The sequence below is a fragment of the Schistocerca serialis genome, chromosome 3, assembly GCF_023864345.2.
Source record: "Schistocerca serialis cubense isolate TAMUIC-IGC-003099 chromosome 3, iqSchSeri2.2, whole genome shotgun sequence".
NCBI classification, from domain to species: domain Eukaryota; kingdom Metazoa; phylum Arthropoda; class Insecta; order Orthoptera; family Acrididae; genus Schistocerca; species Schistocerca serialis.
The window spans coordinates 257158009-257181243 of record NC_064640.1 but is presented as its reverse complement, the minus strand read 5'-3'; the positions used below and the strand labels follow the sequence as shown (position 1 = coordinate 257181243).

The following is a 23235-nucleotide window of genomic DNA, read 5'->3' as shown; positions in this document are numbered from 1 at the left end:
TTGGCGAATTGTATTGGATACAAACGACTCTGAGCGCAATGCCGTAGAGTCATCAAAGACAGCAAAAGAGCTTGTTGGGCCTCTTTCACCAGCTCCTTTAACAGTTTTACTCCCTCTTCTGTCGTCTGGGGTGGCCTGCGCTGGCTGTCGGGCATTAAGTTTCACTCCTCGGTACCTGGCCTGACTTCAGGTAATGAGGTCCTTGTTGATCCTGTGGATGTCTCCAACGCCTTCGGCCGCTTTTTCGCGGAGGTTTCAAGCTCCGCCCATTACCACCCTGCCTTCCTTCCCAGGAAAGGGGCAGAAGAGGCTTGGCGACCTTCCTTCCGCTCGCTGAATCTGGAAACTTATAATGCCCCCTTTACTACGTGGGAACTCGAACGTGCACTTGCACTGTCCCGGTCCTCTGCTCCAGGGCCAGATGCCATTCACGTTCAGATGCTGGCCCACCTTTCTCCGGCAGGCAAAAGCTTCCTTCTTCGTACCTACAATCGCGTCTGGACCGAAGGTCAAGTCCCCATGCTTTGTCGTGACGCCGTCGTTGTTCCTATACCCAAACCCGGGAAGGATAGACACCTTCCTTCTAGTTACCGCCCCATTTCTCTTACAAGCTGTGTCTGCAAGGTGATGGAGCGCATGGTTAACGCTCGGTTAGTTTGGATTCTTGAATCTCGACGGCTACTTACCAATGTTCAATGCAGCTTTCGTCGCCGCCGCTCCGCTGTTGACCACCTTGTGACCTTGTCGACATTCATCATGAACAACTTTTTGCGAAAGCGCCGAACGGTAGCCGTGTCCTGTCTCTGCCATCTACTTTACAGGATATTTTAGCTGATGACGCTCGAGCAGCTGCTCGTGTTCTTCGTTTCATTAATTTGACTGGCTTGTCCAAAGACATCTAACTCCTTCACTTCTTTTATCTGCATCTTTGTAAGAACTTTCTGGTGTCCCCCCCCCCCCCCCCTTGAGTTTTACTAGATTCTATGTGCTCTAACAATTGTGACTGGGCGCTAATGACCTCAGTAGTTGAGCGTCCTTAAACCCCAAACAAAAAAAAAAAAAAAACCCTTTCCTTGTGGCGTTGATTCCCACTCATTTCGCGGTCGATTCGCACGACAGTTCGCACGACAGTTCGCACGACAGTTCGCACGACAGTTCGCACGACAGTTCGCACGACAGTTCGCACGACAGTTCGCACGACAGTTCGCACGACAGTTCGCACGACAGTTCGCACGACAGTTCGCACGACAGTTCGCACGACAGTTCGCACGACAGTTCGCACGACAGTTCGCACGACAGTTCGCACGACAGTTCGCACGACAGTTCGCACGACAGTTCGCACGACAGTTCGCACGACAGTTCGCACGACAGTTCGCACGACAGTTCGCACGACAGTTCGCACGACAGTTCGCACGACAGTTCGCACGTTCTTCAACCTTTGACATTGCTGACACCCTCCGGCGTTTAAACCCGTCTGAGGGCATTATGGGACTGTAGCCCCCATTTAGTGTGTGATCGTATTCGTTTGGAGTGCAGTGAGATAGCAATTTTTGCTCTCATGAACAGCTTGGAACCACTAGGGACCGTTCATTACTGCTCGACGAAATTTGAATGTGAGAGCTTATACTTTTTCAGTTTTCGTATGTCACGACCTCCTGCGGCGTGATGCTGGGTGGATACGAAATTGAGACACACGTGAATGAAATGGCGAAGGGTCCCTCTAAGACACCCAGTTCGGCAACACCCTGGTTGACACCCTCCCACATTTACTGAGAATTTTAAAAATGTGCCTTTACAGAGAGAACCTGTGAAGTAATCGTAGCCATCTGCAGGCGTGCAACTGGCATTGGAGCAGTGTCAAGCGGTTGCCTGACTGCAGCTGCCTACGTCTACTAACTAAGGCTGTTACCATATACAGACGAATACTTGAAACACCAGGTCGGATTTCGAAACGGCACACCAACGACGGACCAAATGCTCTTTCTCAGACAAGTAATTAAAGATGTAGGAATTTGATAAGAAGGCATAATCCGTATTTATAGTATTAAAGAAAGCCTATGATAGTGTCTACACAGAAAGCATATGGAGGATAATGGAAAAACCAAGAGTATTTTCGAAACTGATTAGACTATCCAGAATGTGCAGTTAAAAAACAAAGTGTAAAGCGAGGGTTGAAGAAGGGGAGTCGGAATGTTTTTCTTTGTGGGCAAGTGTCACATAGGGAAACTCTCAGCCTCTTTAATTTGATATTGGAAGAGGCGCAAAAACGAGCGTCATCCATCTTAAGAGGTGTAAATTTTGTGGCCAAGTGAATCTGTTTGCTTTGCCGATGAGGAGGAAGATGAACTAATACGTACTAAAGCGCTAACAAGGTAGGCATAGAAAGTGTCTGAGGGGTCTCTGGATCAATAAAGATAAAACAACGTATGGTTGTAACAAACAATGCAGAGGAAACGGAGGAAACTCCTTCAGTGTATGATACGGAATTTAATAAGACTAAGTCCTTAGCCGCGTGCTCTAAAGTGCCTTGCCACGGTTCTCGCGGCTCCCGCCGTAGGAAGATCGAGTCCTCTCTCGGGCATGGAAGTGTGTGTTGTCTTAGCGTAAGTTAAAGTTAGATTAAGTAATGTGTAAGCTTACGGACCGATGACCTCAACAGTTTGGTCCCACAGGAACATACTACCACCACTTCTTTAAAGTCAGTACCGCCATTAGACTTTTTTATTTGCAGTGTTACATTTACACGATTACGATTTCGGCTTTAAAGTGCCATTATCAAGTGTTTTAATGTTATACAGTGCCTAAGAGGGCATACTGTCGTATTTAAAATAATGTATTTTAAATACGACAGTATGCCATCTTAGGCACTGTATATCATTAAAACATTTAAAGGTCCATTATAAAGCCGAAATGATGATTGTGTAAATGTAACACTGCAAATAAAAAAGTCTAATGGCGATACTGACTTTAAAGAAATATTGTGACTGTGGCCCCACATTATGAAAAAAATTATACTACCACCACTACGTCCTACAGATGTCTAGGCAGTACTGTCAGTGCGAACAACAACACGGGGAAGGAAATCATGAACCAGATCAAATCTGCAGAGGTTTCTGTTGTAAATGGGCAAACTATTCAGTGGCATACGAACAAGACAATTGTGCGACTAGTATTAACGTATGGGTCTGAAATATGGTCACTAAGCGAGGAGGGAAAACATGACCTACCGAAACACGACGTTAAAAAAACTTTGGAAATTTGTAGAAAACGGAATTTTCAGAAGGAAAACAGAAATGCACACATTGTTTAGTGAACTAGACGTTACAGCTGTAAGAAAGAATCGATTGGTCGGGACATCTAACGAGAAAACCGGATGGTGAAGGCAGTGCTGGAAGGGAAGCCGCAAGGGACAAGACCCCTTTGTAGACCAAAACAGAGGTGGATGGACGGAGCCAAGAAAAACCTGGAGCCTCCACGAGTGCATGGCCAGAAACAGAGAGCAATGGAAGAGGGTTCAGGGTGAGGCAATGAACTGACGTCGGCTGTCGTGGCATAGTAGTAGTAGTAGAACAACAATGAGATAGTGTCAGTATGTACTCTTTGGGAATAGTAATGAATAAAACAGCTCACTTTATCATTTATTCCTTAGTTCACCATGAGTTATGGGACGGTAAATATTCATACCAATGAATCATGAGCAGAAAAATCTGTGATGAAGTAGTTTGAAAATATCTGCAGAAAAGTACCAACGTCAACGTCTGTTAGAAAAATTATACCCTCAAGAGGAAAAAATTTCACAAAGGGCTGGGATTCACAAACAAGTTTAGACCATGCGTCTCAGTCCATCTATGCAGTCATTTTGCAGTTACTTTATCGCTACCTTTTGAAAATATTGTGATCTAGTCATGTACTTGATACTTTAAAAATATTGAAAAAACTGTATTGCTTTTAATGATTTCTTTTGCCAGATTCCTTATTTTTTTTAATTTCCGAGTTTAACGTAACTCAAAAGTATGTCTTAGTAGCGAATGTGATTTTCTGCAACAAATGTCATACTCATATTTTCAGTTTTAGGACCCTTATTACACATGTATATACATCTTTAAAAAGTATGTTCGGACAAAGTCAAGGACAGTTAACGCAATTTGTACTTCTTAAACTTTTCGCAGTGCGCATCAGTACGAACTTAAATATGTTGTTAATAAAAGTCAACAAGTAATCACATTTGTTTTTTAATTTTTGTGGTGAGCATAGTGCTATCCCCTCGGTATTACACATTATGGAAAATGCGTTGGTACTGCTAAGGTTAATAGCTGATAAACACAGAGTTGAAAACGTGCAGAAACATGAGATGCATGTACGCGGATAGTGGGACTGCAGCGCGCTCAGAGAGCGACATCGGACACTTTAATAGCATTTTATCGCCACCTAACGAAGTACGGCTAATGAAGTTTGACACTCCATTTTCTGTTCTGTCTCGGAGAAAATGTGATCAAAAATGAGGTTCCCTAGAGGACGAATACAAAAATCTCTGCGCCACATTTTCCTTTACTTTTGAAATTATTATAAAAATATTTTTGTTTGGCTTTAATTACGAATTAGATAAATGTGGTGTTGCTGTTTCATTAAATGGCTCTGTGGAGCTGCCGCCCCCCCCCCCCTCTCTCTCTCTCTCTCTCTCTCTCTCTCTCTCTCTCTCTCTCTCTCTTGTGTGTGTGTGTGTGTGTGTGTGTGTGTGTGTGCTTTCCGGCGATTTCAAGAACCCGTCTACGTATGTTCACGGGCACGCGTTCTCTCCAGAGACCCATTGTGTGCAAACTGCTACCGTAACAAGCGTGTGCAATAGGCTTGTATGTGCCATTGACAGTTTATGATGATGCATCCGGTCAACTGTGCAATTTATGGCTGCAGAATTGCTAGTGTATAATAATACCTAACCCAGGTCAGCACGGCAATTTAACGTTCAAATGGCGCTGAAAATGAGCCAAGAATGCAGCTGTATCGGCGGCTTCACGTTATGGAAAGGTTTGTTTGTGTGTTTGTGTGTTTTGTGTGTGTGACGCGCGCCCCAATTTTTAATTGTAGAATAATTAACGTCTGATAGAATGCAAACCTGGTGTGACTGTAACCAAAAATAAAACCCCAGTATTCTGTAATTAATTTCTGCCTAAGTGCTTGGCGCGGTTTAATGCTATAAAAACTTTAAATTGAAATATAAATGGACAGCACTAACATCGGGTACTTCAACAGCAAAGTGTTATGTTAAAGTGCAGTATGTTATGTTCAATTTCAACGAAAGAGATTTACAAAACTATGATACATTAGTGCCTTGTAGTGTTTGTTGCGATTCGTTTGCTCTAGTCTGCATATTAACCTGAGACATCATTCACATTTTGCAGGGATCTGATGAATTCTTTGAATTGTGTCGACGTGTACACTCAACAGTGCATGACTAAGCTGCAGCGTGATCACTTCATGCACCTGTACTCTGGGACAGTAACAGTCACTAAGGAAATATGTCAGGATGGAAATTATAAAGAAGGTGAGTAACAGTTACAATACAGATTAACACTCAAATTATCTAAAATCTGTGCTGTTCGTAGCTTATTAGTATATGCAATGCGGTCTGTTCGTTCTCGTAGAAATGAAAATGTTCTTTTCCTAAGCGACGTTTCATTTTAAAGGTTTTTTGTTTTTGAATGTCTGCACATGTTTTTATAAGCTTGTGGTTGGATTCCTATATTTGCCAGCGACAGTCAAAATAGAAAGGTAAGTGGGGGTAAAAGTACGCATTTTTTGTTTCCTAAATATTTTTAATAATTTGCAGCAGTATTATAAAAGTTATGCATGCAACCCGTAGATATATTGGTAACGTTGTGTAAAAGTTTGTCATCCATATGTTTTTATGGGACTAATAAAAGTTTTCCTAAAAAATAATTTTGTGTACTCTTACCCCATGCCGTTGGGTAAGAGTAAACAGGCTTGGGGGCAAGAGTACACAGTACGTTCTTTTACAATGTAATAGAAATCGGGAAAGTAGAAAGAATCCAGACTTAGATTTTAACGGTATTTTCAGCAAACTGGTGAGCTGGCTGGATTGGGAACGTCCAAAAATGAGGTGTAGGAGTACCGCATGTTCTAAGCCAAAATGACAAAAACCAGCGGGTGACCATATCTGCATCTCTATTAGCTCATCAGTTGGCTCGTGAACAACACTGACCATTCATATCCTACATCGTTACTGGTGACGATAAATGGTGTCTTTATGCTAACATAAAGAAAAAATAAGGGAATGGTTTAGCCCAAAGAAAGCAGCAGCTCCGCGTTCAGACCTGCGTGCATCCACAAAAGATGTTATGCATCTGGTGGAACAGCGACGGTGTGGAGTGCTAAGAATTGTTTCCCTGAGGTGTAACGATCGCTGCCGAAATTTATTGTCCACAACTTAGACGTCTTGAAGACGCAATCCAAGAACAACGACCTGCAAGACTTGAAGTGATGATACTCCTTGATAACGCCAGCCCACTTTCCGCTAAAGAAACAAGAACACTATGCAGGAGTTTGGTTGGGAAATCATTCCACACCCACCTTAATCATCTGATCTTGCGCCCTCAAATTTTCACATTTTCCGCTCTGTCGAGCAACCTTCAAGCAACCTACTTGGCGAGTGAAACTGCAATCCGAACCTCGCTCGATGAGTTCTACGCCTCAGAACCACGTGATTCTAGTCATGGAATCGGGAAGTTACTCCAACGTCGGCAGACCGCTGGAAGTAGTGGAGAATACACTATGTGATCAAAAGTATTCGGAAACCGCAAAAAACACATGTTTTTCGCATTAGGTGCAATGTGCTGCCACCTACTGCCAGGTATTCCATATCAGCGACCTCAGTAGACATTAGACATCGTGAGAGAGCAGAATAGCGCATTCCGCGGAACCCACGGACTCCGAAAGTGGTCAGGTGATTCGGTGTCACTTATCATATGTCTGAACGCGAGATTTCCACACTAATAAACGTTCCTAGGTCCACTGTTTGCGATGTGATAGTGAAGTGGAAACTTGAAGGGACACGTACAGCACAAAAGCGTACAGGCCGACCTCGTCTGTTGACTGACAGACCGCCGACAGTTGAAGAGGGTCGTAATGTGTAATAGGCAGACATCTATCCAGATCATCACATAGGTATTTCAAACTGCATCAAGATCCACTACAAGTACTATGACAGTTAGGCGGGAGGTGAGAAAACTTGGATTGCATGGTCGAGCAGCTGCTCATAAGCCACACATCACGCTGGTAAATGCCAAACGACGCCTCGCTTCGTGTAAGGAGCGTAAACATTGGACGATTGAACATCGGAAAAATGTTGTGTGGAGTGAAGAATCACCGTACACAAAGTGACAGTCCGATGGCAGGGTATGGGTATGGCGAATTCCCGGTGAACATCTGCCAGCATGTGTATTGCCAACAGTAAAAAACCGAGCGAGGTGGCGCAGTGGTTAGCACACTGGACTCGCATTCGGGAGGACGACGGTTCAATCCCACGTCCGGCCATACTGATTTAGGTTTTCCGTGATTTCCCTAAATCGCTCCAGACAAATGCCGGGATGGTTCCTTTCAAAGGGCACGGCCGACTTCCTTCCCCATCCGCCCCTAATCCGATGAGACCGTTGACCTCGCTGTCTGGTCTCCTCCCCCAAAAACCAACCAACCAACCAACAGTAAAATTCGGAGGCGGTGGTGTTGTGGTGTGATCGTGTTATTCATGAAGGGGGCTTGCACTCATTGTTGTTTTGGGTGGCACTATCACAGCACAGGCCTACAGTGATGTTTTAAGCACCTTCATGCTTCCCACTGTTCAAGAGCAATTCGAGGATGTCGTTTGCATCTTTCAACACGATCGAACACCTGTTCATAGTGCACGGCCTGTGGCGGAGTGGTTACAGGACAATAAAATCCCTGTAGTGGACTGGCCTGCGCAGGGTCCTGACCTGAATCCTATAGAACACCTGTGGGATGTTTTGCAACGCCGGTTTCGTGCCAGGCATTACCGACCGACGTAGATACCTCTCCTCAGTGCAGCACTCCGTGAAGAATGGGCTGCCATTCCCCAAGAAACCTTCCAGCACCTGATTGAACTTACACCTCGGAGAGTGATAGGTGTCATCAAGGCTAAGGGTGGGCCAACACCATATTGAATTCCAGTATTACCGATGGAGGACGTCACGAACTTGTAAATCATTTTCAGCCAGGTGTCCGGATGCTTTTGATCACATAGTGTATATTATTGAGTCTTTGTTATATGTATCTGTTGTTTCTTAATCTCATGGAATAACGCCAAGAACTCGTGCACCAACTCAATCCTTCTCTTTCTCTCTTTCGATCAACTAGGGACCACGTCAGTTAAACTTCTCCTGAGCTCTAACTGCTGCCCAATGTTCCTGCATTAGTTTCCGGCGTTGTTATTTCCTCTCATGCATCCACGCCTTCCTTTTTCTTCAGCTTGGGTTTTCCTGGAAGCATTTCTGCGTGTAGTCTTTCCAGCGGATCACGCTCCTGGAAATCTTCAGGAGATATTTCCAGTTCTCGTAGATCTTTTCAACTTTGGTGAGCCATGTCCCTCTGATTTTCTTATCTTGAAAGTGGGTTCATAACATTTTAAATATACTTCCTGGACCCAATGTCACATGATCATAAAAGGCAATTTTTTCTTTTTTTCCGAATCTTGTCATTTACCTTCTTTGCGTGTCTTGTAATAGTTGATGGTTGTCACCTTCTGTATTAACTGTTTTCTTTTATGGGAACCAGAATTTTTCTCAGATTTTCTTTCTTTGGCCTAAAGTTTCTCCATTACACTTTTCTCGTCGATTGTAAGAGTCTCTGCCGCATATTGAGCCTCCGGTCGATTAGTAGTGCAGTAGTGTCTAATTTTGCGTTTAAGGATATAATCTCATATTCCAGATGCTTTAATTTGGGAGGCCATGTTAGTGGGTGGCACGAAGATTACTTCCTCTGGCAGGTTAGACTCTACCCATTCACCTAAGTAATTAGTTTTCTGTTTGGTTAATTTTTTCTTCTTCGTCTTGGCGACGATTCTGTTTGCCATGAAGTGCGTCGTTTCAAAGCAGATTTGAAGCGTAGCCTTCGCTTCTTTCTTCTTCAGTTGGTTGTTGTGCTGCCGTAACCAGTGAGTCTGAAAACATCACTTGCTCCACCTGCATAGGCTAGACAGTCGACTGTAAGATTCATATACTTGTAGTCTGGCTTCCCCCATTTTCTTTCCATGAATTGTTTCCCGCCAACTTGGAAACTCCTTCCTAAAACACAGTTAAAGAGCAGAGGCGATAGTCCTCCTTGTCTCATACCTGTCCTCATTTCAAAGGCTTCAGCCATCACTCCTTTGAACTCTTCTGTAGTTTTGTTGGTCGGGGTTTGTTTGGTAATCGCTCTTGCCTTGTTATGTAACCGAACACCACCAACCCCCCCTCCCCCCCCCCCCAAAAAAAAAAATTGTTCTCATCCTCAACTCACATGCCTGTTAAGAATCTGTTGTTGCCGTTAAGAAACCTCATTGTCACCTGCTTGCTTTGGCTTCGTACACATTGCCAGGCTGAAACAGTCACTTAGGTGTGTGTAAATTCTCAAACGGGTATCGGATGGATTTCGATTACAATGAAGCACGTCGTACGTAGTCAGTCAGAATTTAAAATAGCAAAATTGTATTAACAGCGTCTCACAGCATTAAACTCGACTAGCATTTGTTCTGTAATGAAGTCGACGTCGACTAGGCGTTACTTTAAACTTCCTTCACTTCATACAGATAGCGGTAGTTAGTGTCGTGTCAGTTAGTAATAAAAAATAAACAGAAAAACGATGACTAAAAGTGAAAACGACAACTGAAAAATGAAGGCGACGTTTATACTGACAGTCTGACATGAAAACCGCATTACTTTCATAAATTGAGACTTTACCAATCATCGGTGATTTATTTAAATCATCTGTTATGCTCACGTGTTAATGGAATTTGGTGTTTCAGAGGGTTGAATTAAGGGAGACTGCCCCACCGAAACATAACGCCATGCCACCGCAAATGCGTGTGCCCTACCCCAGTATACATTTTCGAAGTTGATTTTTTTTCATTCAAAACTATTTCGTGATACGTCATGAAGAACGGAATCAACAACTAAGCACTGTGCTCTGAAGCTTTCAGAGAGTATGAAGGGAGCTAATCCACATGTTTAGTGGTTTGTATCTTTGTGACGCGAGAAGCCTCTCGCACGTCACAGGTTGACACAGATGGTCGCAATCACGTGCGTACAGTTACAGTCCTCGTCGAGAATCTGTACTGTCCTTTTATGGCCCGTTCTAAAGTTATCGTGAAAAAAGTTAAAACTATTAAAATTTCGATATTTCGTTCTTCGTGTCTTGGACGCCGACAGAAGCGAAATGTAGGTTAAAAGTTTGCAGACGAGAAGAGTTATCACACCACCATTTACCGTTACTTCCAGTCTGAAGTACTTTAATAGTAAGTGTGTGTGTGTGTGTGTGTGTGTGTGTGTGTGTGTGTGTGTGTGTGTGTGTGTGTGTAAGGGGGGGGGGGCGGCGGCGGCGGATAATATAAATTCACCATAAAGCTTATCCTGCCTGGATTCCTCTAGTGTTTACACAACGCCGCCTCCCAATTAGCGGCCAGACCAGCAATAATGGCTTTCCGCTGTACTGCTGAATCTGCCGTGGCTGGTATGACCCATATGACACTATAGACACATGAGGAGGAGGGGGAGTAATCTGAAGGACTCTTTCAGTTCCCCGCGGGTTGCTTACGAGATCACTTTCTGGCTTTCTCTTTCTGACAGAGCAGTTTCCTCAATTTACCAGACTCCATTACTTCCATAGCTACAGGTCACAACCACAAATCTGCTCCATTTCTGTTTTTCTGCTCATGTCTCCATAAAGACGTCTCTCTCTCTCTCTCTCTCTCTCTCTCTCTCTCTCTCTCTCTCTCTCTCTCTCTTTTCCTCCTCTCACTACCGTATCTCTGAAGGCCACCAAAATAATGTACAAAGCATGTTACTAATATTTTGTCATAGTGCACTGTTTTTCTCGCTATTGTCCACGTGCTGATTCGATGGTTAGTGTTCAGAGATCAACGATCACAACATAAATTACTTCAATTTCTCTGGCTATTGGCTTTTCACGGCAGGATCTTCAGAACTTCCCTACGTCACCCCCCCTCCCTTCCAGCGACACAACTTCAGCCACCCAGAAACTTGAGGATACGGCAATGCAGAGTCCCCACAGCCATGTTGACTCGTTTGATAGCTGTCGGTAGGACTTCAGTTGATTTCAGCATAGAATCTGATCGCTTGCCATTGTTACGGTGTTTCCATTGCGCGTCGTGCACCTACACTGTAGGAGATTAGGTTCGCGGAAATAGTCATCCTGACGCAGCGAGCTTGGAGTGTCCTCACCTACACAATATTGGGAAGCTGGGTCTCTACATCCCCTCCTCCTACCCCCCCCCCCCCTTTTCCCAACTATTCCATGACCGCTAGCACCAGTAAGAGCGAGGAAAAATACCTTTGTTGTTAAAAGTTCACATTGTAGTTTTCTGTGGTAAAGTTAGAAAGAACGCAGTTGTCGGTTAGTAAAGGCTCAGCTCTCTGTGACAGAGTTGCACACTTCCATCATGGAAGGCTATGAGCGTCGGGAGACGCAGTGAAAACAGTTCTATTAAATTTAGAAAAATCGCAAGAGAGCGGTAGTCTACATCTACGGGATGTACTAAAATAACGATTCATTTTCTTGAAGCACATGTTTAATATAGCAACGTCCACCTTTCCTCCACAGTTGTGGAAACGTTCCGTAGTTGATCATATGTGCTACTGTTAACTGCCTCCACAATCCTATCGTGGAACATACGCAGGATACTGATTTGAACCTTGTACACATTGAACTTGATGTAATCACCACGCGAAGAAGCCTAAAGGGGTAAGGTCAGGCAACCTCGGAGCTCGCATAAGCGGCGAACCTCAAACGGTTCGCCCTTCAGGGAACCTGCGGCTGAGGCAATTACAACAGTGATGAAAAAATGGGGCTGAGCCCCATCCTGCTGGTGCGCAACGGAATTCAGTATTCGATCAGACTCAAATTGCTGTTCCAAGAGAAGGTAAAGCATGTAAAGATCACTGATCTTTAAACTCTTAAACTCCGTGTATGTTTGCATATTATCAAGCACAATTCTACGTTTTAGTAACTGTGTAGACAGTCCTTCCACCGTTTTTATTATGTATGCGGTTTATAATTACTATGTTTACATGCAAGAGGTGTTGGTGACCCTACGCTCACAGCTCCAGGCACTGCTGGGTTTGGCCACACAGCTTGAAGATATTGCCAATGGCCATCACTGGAGGTCTGGATATGGGGATCCACAGGATGTCCAACACGTCCCATGTGTCCCCCCATGGGTCCAGTACTTAAGTCGCACCGCATACTGTCCACCTTGAAGTTGACCCATCACCTGTGGTGGAGTGGGACGTGTAAGCAGGCAGCAAAAGACTTTCTGGAGACCCTTCCAGTTTCACAGACACATATCAGGCGCTGTCTGTGTCTGATAAACATCCTGTGCCAGATGCAGTCGCTTGCCCTCGTTCAGGGGAAGCCTCTTGGCCTGCAAGATCGAGGCAGTCACAGAGGGTGGGATTACTGATTGTTGGGAGCTGCAATGATATGCACATTATGCAGCCCCTTAGGGACGTGGCTGCCGAGGAGGGAAGGAATCCAGCGTACACTCTTTGGTACTGGAAGGACTCCTTCCAGTTATGGAACTGGTGCTTCTGGATGCCATAAAGAGCACAGTATGCAGCCAACTGCAGGTGGTGGCTCCTGTCAGTACCAAAGATGTGTGTCGCTTTGGATCAGAAGATATGCTTTCTGATTTCAGGAGGCTAGCTTAAGTGGTAAAGACTGCCAGTCTCGCTTGCGAGATGAAGGCATAGCTCATCATCTGTAGCAGCAGCATCATCAACAGGATCAGTTGCGGAACTTTACTTCAGGTCGGGTGGAGGGTCTGAATCAGAGGCTCAGACGGCTCTGCAACCGTGTAGGCTGGAGATTCCTCGACTTCCACCATATGAGTGGTGGGTTTTAGGGTTCTGCTTCATAGGTCAGGGGCGCACGCACGCTACATGGCTGCTGGAGCCTGTGTAGAGCGGACTGATCGTTTTTTAAGGTTAGTGGGTCTCAGGGAAACCACAGGAAGGGTGTCAATCTAGAAGGATGCAGAGCAAACGCAGAACAAGGGTAGACGTAGCAACAATAGGTATTGTAGTTGTAAACTGTTCTAGGTGTGTTCGGGAAGAACTAGAACTCCAAGCTCTAATAAGTCCTGAAGTCAAATCGTTTCATTTACTGAAATCTTGGCTAACCGGAGATAAATTCAGCTGAAATTTTTACAAAGGGCCTAACCGTATTCAGAAACAATACATTAAGTAAAATTGATGGTGTAGTGTTTATTGCCGTTAGTAGTAGTTTTCTTGTAGTGAAATTGAAGTTCATAGTATCTGTGAGATATAATGGGTAGAGGTTATACTTTAAACTGGGAATAAGTTAATAACTGGTTCCTTTCACCGACCACTCGACTCAGATGACACAGTTGCTGAACAGTTCAAAGAAACTTCCTGGCAGATTAAAACTGTGTGCCCGACCGAGACTCGAACTCGGGACCTTTGCCTTTGGCGGGCAAGTGCTGTACCAACTGAGCTACCGAAGCACGACTCACGCCCGGTACTCACAGCTTTACTTCTGCCAGTACCTCGTCTCCTACCTTCCAAACTTTACAGAAGCTCTCCTGCGGTCGAGCACACAGTTTTAATCTGCCAGGAAGTTTCATATCAGCGCACACTCCGCTGCAGAGTGAAAATCTCATTCTGGAGTTCAAAGAAAACTTGAATCTGATCTCAAATAGATACCACACTAATACAATTATACTTGATGACTTCAATCTATCCTCGATATGTTGACGAAAATACGTGTATAAACTCATTGGTAGCCATAAAACGACGTCCGAAATGAATGCTTCCTCCCAAAATTACTTTGAACATTTAGTTGAGGAGCCCACTCTAAGTGCAAATGGTTACGAAAACATACTTCACCTTTCAGCAGCAGACAACCCTGAGAAAATGAGCATAATGGCATACAGGGATTAGTGACAAGGTCGTAGTAGTGAGACTGACTACCTTAACAACCAAATCCACCAAAAATTTACGCAGAATGTATCTGTTTAAATAAGCAGATAAAAATTCGCTGGAGGCCTTCTTAAGAGACAGTCTTCGCTCCTTCCAGTCCGACTTCGAAAGTGTAGACAAAGTGTGGTTTAGATTCAAATAAATAGTATCGACGGCAATTGAGAGAGATGTGTATACCAAATAAATTTGAGAGATGGTACTGATCCCCCATAGTAAACAAAAAACGTAATTACACAGTTGCAGAAGCGACAAAAAAGCGTGCCAAATTTAAAAGAACGCAAAAGCCCCAAAATTGGCGAAGTTTTACAGAATCTGTGAACTTAGTGCGACCTTCAATGGAAGGTAATTTTAATAATTTCCACAACGAGACACTCTCTCGAAATCTAGCAGAAATCCCAGAGAGATTCTGATCGTACATGCAGTACGCACACCTGTCGACTATTGAAAAGGATTATCAATAAAACTCACGTGCGAGACTAAAAATTTAATGATTTTCGGCATACCCCGGATTGACGAAAATACTACTACTTCTAGGCTACAAAATACAATAATCCATGCTTTAAACAGAATACTTCAATGAGATCACATCTACTTACATCATATGCCAATTATTTCTAGATGAACGTAACAATCACGAAGAAATCCGTGTTAAACAGCCACAGGCGTGGTGAAAATTGGTGTGGAGCATACTTCACAGTACTTGCTTGATAAATTGGGCAGATATGCGATAATTGAAAAAGGCTTTACACAAGAAAACTTGTTTAACGTAACACAGGCAAGAAATAATCTACTATACACTGAAATCACATGCTATTTCGACTTTGAAGTCATAGTTATGGCCTTTTTAACTTCCTACAAAAAGTCTTGAGAAAATGTTTTGTCATAACAGGAATCAGAAACCTGGTCTTCAAAACAGAAAGAGACTCCAGCAATTCATTGGACATGGATGATCTGAACTGTTTTGTTTTTCTTCATAAGGCTGAAAACACATTCACATTCTTTATTGCTATAGAGTATGGTGATAATGGAGAGCATTACTTATTTATTTATTTTATTTACACGTCTAGTTCCGTAGGACCAAATTGAGCAGCTAATCTCCAAGGTCATGTAACGTGTCAGTACAGTGAAACTAATAACAGATAAAATAAAATGTTTATGAACCCATAAAAAGTCAAGTCATAAGAAAACGCAGTCAATAATATATCACAGGAATCAGCTTAATTTTTCAAGAAACTCCTCAACAGAATAGGAGTCACCTATGAGGAAACTGTTCAGTTCCGATTTGAAAGCGCGTGGATTACTGCTGAGATTTTTGAATTCTTGTGGTAGCTTATTGAAAACGGATGTAGAAGTATACTGCTCACCTTTCTGCACAAGAGTTAAGAAAGTGGGATCCAGCTGCAGATTGGATTTCTGCCTAATTCTTGAGAATAAGCCGATATTATGAACAAGACGCGAGTACTACTGAGTACTTTAATCGTTCAGGAAACTGACCATTCTTAAAGGAAAAAATTACAAATACGGCTAACTACAGGGCTAACATGTGCAGCACAGTAATTTAATAGCCTTATAGGGACTGTCACATCCGTAGTCATCAGTGATTTAATTACTGACTCTAGAAATTCGGTTATTCTTAAGAATTATTGACATTTGTGCCCAATTGGAATCACATGCAGTATCTTGATTTACAGCCAAAACGTCATCTACTTGAAGAGCTGTGAACTGCCTCTGAAGCTCATTCACCACCTCATCTGTAGTTTCATTCTCTTCCTTGCGTAACATGATGGGAAACTCTTCCAAGAAAAAACGAATGGAAGTAAACTGTGCATCTTCAATTTTGTCGAAACTAGCAACTAAGGCATGCTTTAATACATCATTCTTGAGTGTAAACTTGATCATATAGTCACAGGCAGTACAAAATTAGTTTCTCACTGGTGAAAAAAAGGGATTCATCTGTATCCCGGAGATCATTCACTATGTTTAAAGTCTGAATGTTAATAACTCATCATCACTTCTTAGATTTAGAATCAAGTTGCACTCAACTAGAAGCAATGAGAAGATTTTGACAATTTTGGGCTTAACAAACTTGGTGAACAACTGCTTCAGCAAATCCATTAGAAGTTTTAATAAAAAGTAAACTTATGAGGAAGTAGTCTGAAAGGCAACATTCAATTTGTCAAATACAGGAATAGTCACATGAAGAAAAGTGCAAAAGGCTATTCTTTTAGGGGCACGTGTAATAACAGAATCAAGTATTCTCTTCTTCTGATATTCTTTCGATCCACTTCGTTCAACTCTAGGTATTCTGAAAGATTCAAGCTTGTGGAAATATGTTGGACACGTATTACTTCCTCCTCGAAGAAAGAAAGCCGATCCCACTGGTTCAATAGTCTATGCAAACATCTGCCTAAAGAGACCTACCTAGTATACAGAGGCTTCAGAACTTTCTTTGCCTCTTTACTGTGCAAGTTCTGAAGTTTCTGAAGGCGTTCTTTTCTTTTGACACTATTCTCTAAGAAACAAGACATCAACAAGGATCTCATCCACTCTAAGTGGTACTCTTCCAGCACCTTTTTCTGCTGCTAGATTAATCAGGTGGCAAATGCAACCTGTGATGGCGATACCTGGTTGAACTTCCTTCAGGCTGAAACCCCGTGTTTGTGTCCTGTCATAACAAGAGCATTGTAGGAGCAGGAAGCCACACAGTTTTAAACTGCCAAGTTATGAGAATTCAGCTGTGGTACCATCAGCCCTGTTGTGAGTGCCTATCTAACGCTGTTATGGATAGCACAGTGCTCACCACTTTTTCCCGCGAAATATCACAGTATGTTACAACAGGAGGATACAACTTGACATTCATATCATTGCTTACATCCGTTGACAAAGAAAATGGTCTGTTCTGAAGGCACTTACCAACTAAAGATGATGCATTTTTGCCATTTTAATTGCATTGCCTTTCGTTTACGTGCGACCACAGCTACATTTCTTTGCAACTTCTGATTTAGGAAACATCATCTTAAATGAAGCACCAGCATGATCAGCCGCACTTAGGGGCACATTGTGCTCCACCAAAAAGGAAGTAGACACTCGGCCCTAATTAGGTTACTGTCAACGTTTCCAGACTTTACAAGAAAGGTTCGACGTTCTTGTTATCCTCCTTCGAGTTAACATAACTTAGGTGTTTATCGCGCTTCACACGATTACTAAAATAGTTTCTTCCACCATCTGCAATATTAGCGCATACATACCGTGCAAAAGGCAAATTCTTGATTTTCGTATGCACGGAAAATCAACAGAATATGATCCTTCAGATGTCTGGAAGTAATGTTTCTTGATGGATTTATTCATGAATCCTACACTAGGAATGTAGTGTATGGAAATGTTGGAGAATAAATGTCTCGATCTGTACAGAAACAATGAAAAGAACCTGGATCGTTGAACGTCACATAAAATTATAACACACATACTCAAAGCAGTCAAACACTTGATTGAAACATGTCAGAGCACACACTCTTTAACAATTAAATGAACACGACGCCACCCTAGTGAACAAAGAATATGCACATGGTCAAAAACACACACATGTCGAACGAATGTAATTAGTGGTCAAAGAATATGATTAAATCACAAGTGAACGGGACGGAACAAAGAATCTGCGAGGCAGAGCCTGTAGGCACGTAAGATTCACCTGGAGGAAGTATTATCCCGTCTTTAAATTCATTTCCAATGACGACATAAACATCACACGGTTAAAAGTACCGATCATATCAAATAATGAGTTATCGACTATCGCAGACTTGCCTTCGACCAACACAAACGATCGATTCTACGGAAGTGGGGTGATTATCGAATGTTAACGTTCCAAATTTTTGTCTGCGGTGTCGTAAATGACACCGTCCAACCGTAAAATGCTGCATTTTCCGTAAACTTTGAGGATAAACCATAAAAGTTGGCAGGTTTGAGTACACCAGCGGCAACACGCAATCCACTCACTGCGCGGTAGCAGTAGGAACATGACTGACGAGTGCCACTAAAGCAGCGTTACCAAATACAGTTTTCCGAAATTCCTTCACCAAGGAAGACTAAGTAAAAATTCCAGATTTTAGCTCAAGAACTGTTGCCAACTTTAACTCGGTGTACTGAGGCAGCAAGGTCTAAAATCGAGATTGTATACCAGTTACGTTCCTATCAGAGTCTGCGGAACACTATCTCTGTACTCCAATCATACATAACTGTTCACTCGTCAAAAGATCCGTACCAAAGGACTGAGAAGTTGCACAGATCATACCAGTACCCAAGAAAGGTAATAAAAGTAATGCGCTGAATCAATGTCACAAGTCACTGATGTCAATTTGAAGCTTTTTTGGAACATGCGCTGTGTTCGAACGTGATGAATTACATCGAAGAAGAAGATTCATTGAAAAATAGCCGATAGGGTTTCTTAAAATGTGGTTTTTGTGAAACACAATTAGCTCTCGCTTCACACGAAGTAATGAAATGCTATCGACAAGAGATGTCAGATTGATTCCATATTTTTAGATTTTTGACACCGTTACTCATCAGGGAATTTTTATTAAATTGCGTGCCTCCAGAGTATCGTATGAGTTGTGCGACTGGATTCGTGATTTCCTGTCAGAAGGGTCATAGCAGTAATTGACGGAAGGCCATCGAGTGAAACAGAAGTGATCACGGTCGTTCCCGAAGGAAGTGTTACTGGCCCTCTGCTATTCCTGATCTATGTAAACGATCTTGGAGACAATCTGAGCAGCCCTCTTAGACTGCTTGCAGACGATGCTGTCATTTACCTTCTTATAAAATCATCAGATGATCAAAACCAATTGTGAACTGATTTAGAAGAGATATGTTTGGTGCCAAAAGTGACAGTTGAGCCTAAATAATGAAAAGTGGGAGGTTACCCACTTGAGTACTAAAAGGAATTTGCTAAATTTCGATTACACGATAAATCACACAAAACTAAAGGTTGTAAATTCAACTAAATACTTAGAAATCACAATTACGTATTTTTTATGTTTGCTGTTTGTGGTTTTCGGTGTGTGTGTGTGTGTGTGTGTGTGTGTGTGTGTGTGTGTGTGTGTGTGTGTGTGTGTGTGTGTGTGTGGGGGGGGGGGGGTTGACTGTTATGTTTTTATTCACAACGACAGATGGTTTCGTTTTACTTTAACATTTTGGTTGTTTTCGCTAGTACGCATTTTATCGTTTAAGTTAGGCGAGATTCTCGCGCACAACTCTCTCGTTTGATGTGTTCCGTAGCGCAAGCTTCATGTGCTTGACACTAGGACACAGGTAAATTGTTTTCATATTTTCTATTTTCCGTAGATGTTTTTAAATGGTTCTGATATGTTTTATTTATTAAGAGAGGAGGTTTGAATTAGCACAACTTTTAATAATTTTGATGCACATGTGTATGTATCCATGGACTTTAATGTGCGCGAGTGTCTGGCACATAAGTGTCCTCTCTCGGCAAAACTATCTGCCCTAGGGCTTACACGCCCCTCGTCACGATAGTTCATAGGCGAAGTATTGATGCTAACAAGGGAACCTCCCCATCGCACCCCCCTCAGATTTAGTTATAAGTTGGCACAGTGGATAGGCCTAGAAAAACTGAACACATATCAATCGAGAAAACTGGAAGAAGTTGTGTGGAACTATGAAAAAAATAAACAAAATATACAAACTGAGGAGTCCATGCGCAAGATGGGTAACATCAAGGGCAATGTGAGGTCAGGAGCGCCGTGGTTCCGTGGTTAGCGTGAGCAGCTGCGGAACGAGAGGTCCTTTGTTCAAGTCTTCCCTCGAGTGAGAAGTTTAATTTTTTATTTTCAGACAATTATTATCTGTCCGTCCGTCCGATGCGAGGTAACTGCGCCGTAGTATGGGGACGCTACACCTAAACGGAAAAACTTGAAAGCGTTTAAAACATATGATTTGATAAAGCACAGGGAAAACTGTGCGACTGTGGAACTGTTGCATTCATTTGTTGCAGTTTATGTGACACTCTCTTATGTTTCCATCACTTTTTTGGGAGTGATTATCACATCCATAAGAAAACCTAAATCGGGCAAGGTAGAAGAATCTTTTTACCCATTCGCCAAGTGTACAAGTTAGGTGGGTCGACAACATATTCCTGTCATGTGACGCACATGCCGTCACCAGTGTCGTATAGAATATATCAGACGTGTTTTCCTGTGGAGGAATCGGTTGACCTATGACCTTACGATCAAATGTTTTCGGTTCCCATTGGAGAGGCACGTCCTTTCGTCTACTAATCGCACGGTTTTGCGGTGCGATCGCAAAACACACTAAACTTATTACAGTGAACAGAGACGTCAGTGAACGAACGGTCAGATCACAACTTTGCGAAAATAAAAAAATAAACTTTTCACTAGAGGGAAGACTTGAACCAAGGACATCTCGTTCCGCAGCTGCTCACGCTAACCACGGAACCACGGCGCTCCTGAGCTCAAATTACCCCTGATGTTGCCTATCTTGCGCATGGACTACTCAGTTTGTTTGCTTATTTTTTTCATAGTTCCACACAACTTCTTCCTGTTTTCTCGATTGATCTGTGTTCAGTTTTTCTAGGCCTGTCCACTGTGCCAACCTATAACTAAATCTGAGAGGGGTGCGATGGGGAGGTTCCCTTCGCATCGACCATCTGTCCATAATCATGTTGTATAAATGGAGATGTTTTAACTACTGACGACACCTTTGGCACAATTGTTTTATTAATTTCCATTGCAGGATGTAATTTTAGTAAGTGACTAAAAGTTTTTATGCCTGTAATACTCTGGTAATTTTACGGTTACTTAAGCTAGTGTGTTTTTTCATTCTCATTTCCGATGCTAAGTTTTTGCTAATGAGTGTCTTCCTATTCAGGGTATTTTACTTCTGATGAGGGTATATATAAATATACCGAAACCGTGGTCAAGAATTTAAATAAATCTTTATCCTGCAACTGTTTTCGCTGTCATCATTTACCGTGAAGAATTTCAACAGTTGCTGTTTCAGCCATGTTTAAAATCTTTAAACAGGAAGAGTCACGTAAATAATGTTGTGGGGAAGGCGAACCAAAGACTGCGATTTACTAGCTAAAAACTTAGAAAATGCAGCAGCTTTACTAAAGAGACTGCTTACACTATGCGTGTTCGTCCTCTTCTGGAGTATTGCTTCGCAGTGTGGGATCCACATCAGACAGGATTGACAGAGGACCTCGGAAAAGTTCAAAGAAAGGTAGCTCGTTTTGTATTATCGCGAAATGGGGGGGAAAGTGTCACGAATAACCGAATTGGGGTGGCAATCAATAAAATAAAGGCGTTTTTCGTTGTGACAGGATCTCCTCAGGAAATTTCGATCACTATCTTTCGAATGCAAAAATATTTTGGTGGCGCCCATCTACTTAAGGAGAAATTCTCATAGTAATAAGTGAAGTCAAGAGCTCGCATGGAAAGATTTAAGTGTTCGTTTTTTCCCGCGCGCTGTTAGAGAGTGGAGCGTAGGTGGTTCGACGAACCCACTGCCAGACACTTACCTGTGAATTTCAGAGTAGTCGTGTAGCTGCAGATCATAACGAGGTGTTGGGCTGCGAGTTAAGGTTCTCGAGAACCTGAAAACTATTTTTGCGGTCAGCCAGAAAGCGATGGAGAACATACTGACCACATTACTCTTTGTGCGTACTGAAAGAAAATGTTCCTTCCTGCTGTTTGAGCGGTATGGGGAACGATGACTATAAATAAAAGTTTCGAGTTCTAACTGATCAATATATTCAGTAAAAGTCCACACAAACATCATAATAATCATGATTATGATGATGATGTCGCTATTATAAACAGTGCTAGTAGCAGTTGGGAGGAGACCTATACGGGATGTTCAACGTAAAATGATCTGTTGCCCTGAAATCTGATCATCAAAGTTAATTGATCGCTACAAAAGTGGAAATTAATCTCGCCACTGGGTTTCGTCAGCATTACGGGCAGCACACAAACAGTTTCTTCTGTGAAATCTAAGCGATCGAGGTCGGTGTACAGACCTCGCGAGTTCATTTCCTAATTTCACCGAAAACACAGTTGGTAGGTCCCTAGCTCTGACGTCATCCGAGGCACAGCGTATGCCGACGTTGACTGACGCGGACATATTGAGAGCTCGGCGCGAAGTCTCTTACTGCCCCTCTGGCCTTATTTATATATGGGCGCAGCGGCTCGCTGAACGAACGTCTGCTGTCTACAGCCCAAGGCACGGGTAACAGCATCTAATTGCCCCTTTCTCGGACACATATTAATCAATCTTCATAATTTTTGTGTGTATGGAATTAAGTTGGCTTTAGTTACTAAAACAGTTTTAGCTCTACTGCATTTGAACTTTGCCGTATAGAATTTTTAGAACGGAATTGTCAGTAGAACATGACCTGTGGACTGCCTCTTTAGGAGTTTTTGTATAGATTATTTACTCTAAAGTCTTGAAACTTGGTACAACTGTATTATTTAATGAATGTAATCGAGTGTTGTAATTAGAAATTTCTATCACAAATACAAATGAAGATATATGGTAAGTACGTTTTTGTTCCAAATTTAGCTCTTAGTGAATAACTTGAAAATTAGTGGAGGTAGCTTAATGAAGAATTTGCGTTTGGTGCTTGTGTCTTATGTTGCGGCATATGAAATATAGACATGATATTGAATCATTCTTTAAACTTGTAATGGTATCGCTATCTGTCTCCAATGTTGACAAAATAGAATGTTTTATATAAAACTGAGGCTACATGCGAATTTTCACCTTTCTGAGTCTAATAGTTAGCACCTTCAAATTTTCGTAAAAAAGCCGATTTTGACCAATATACTGCACCAATTAAGTTGAGACTCGTAACGCTTGATTGACACACACATTTGCACATTCTGAACAATTTTTAGCTTTCTGGCTGCGTTATTTAGTGCCATTTATTTTCTCTAAAAATAACATTCAGCAAAACATTTCCATT

At 42.5% G+C, this 23235-nt stretch overlaps 1 protein-coding gene across 1 annotated transcript in view; it reads left to right on the top strand.

The window, feature by feature from the left end:
• LOC126470025 (uncharacterized) overlaps positions 1–23235 on the top strand; it is a 181322-nt gene that overhangs the window by 142878 nt on the left and 15209 nt on the right. The window contains exon 3 of the mRNA XM_050097509.1: positions 5400–5542. Within this exon, the coding sequence (XP_049953466.1) occupies positions 5400–5542 (143 nt within the window). The remainder of the gene's footprint in view (positions 1–5399; positions 5543–23235) is intronic.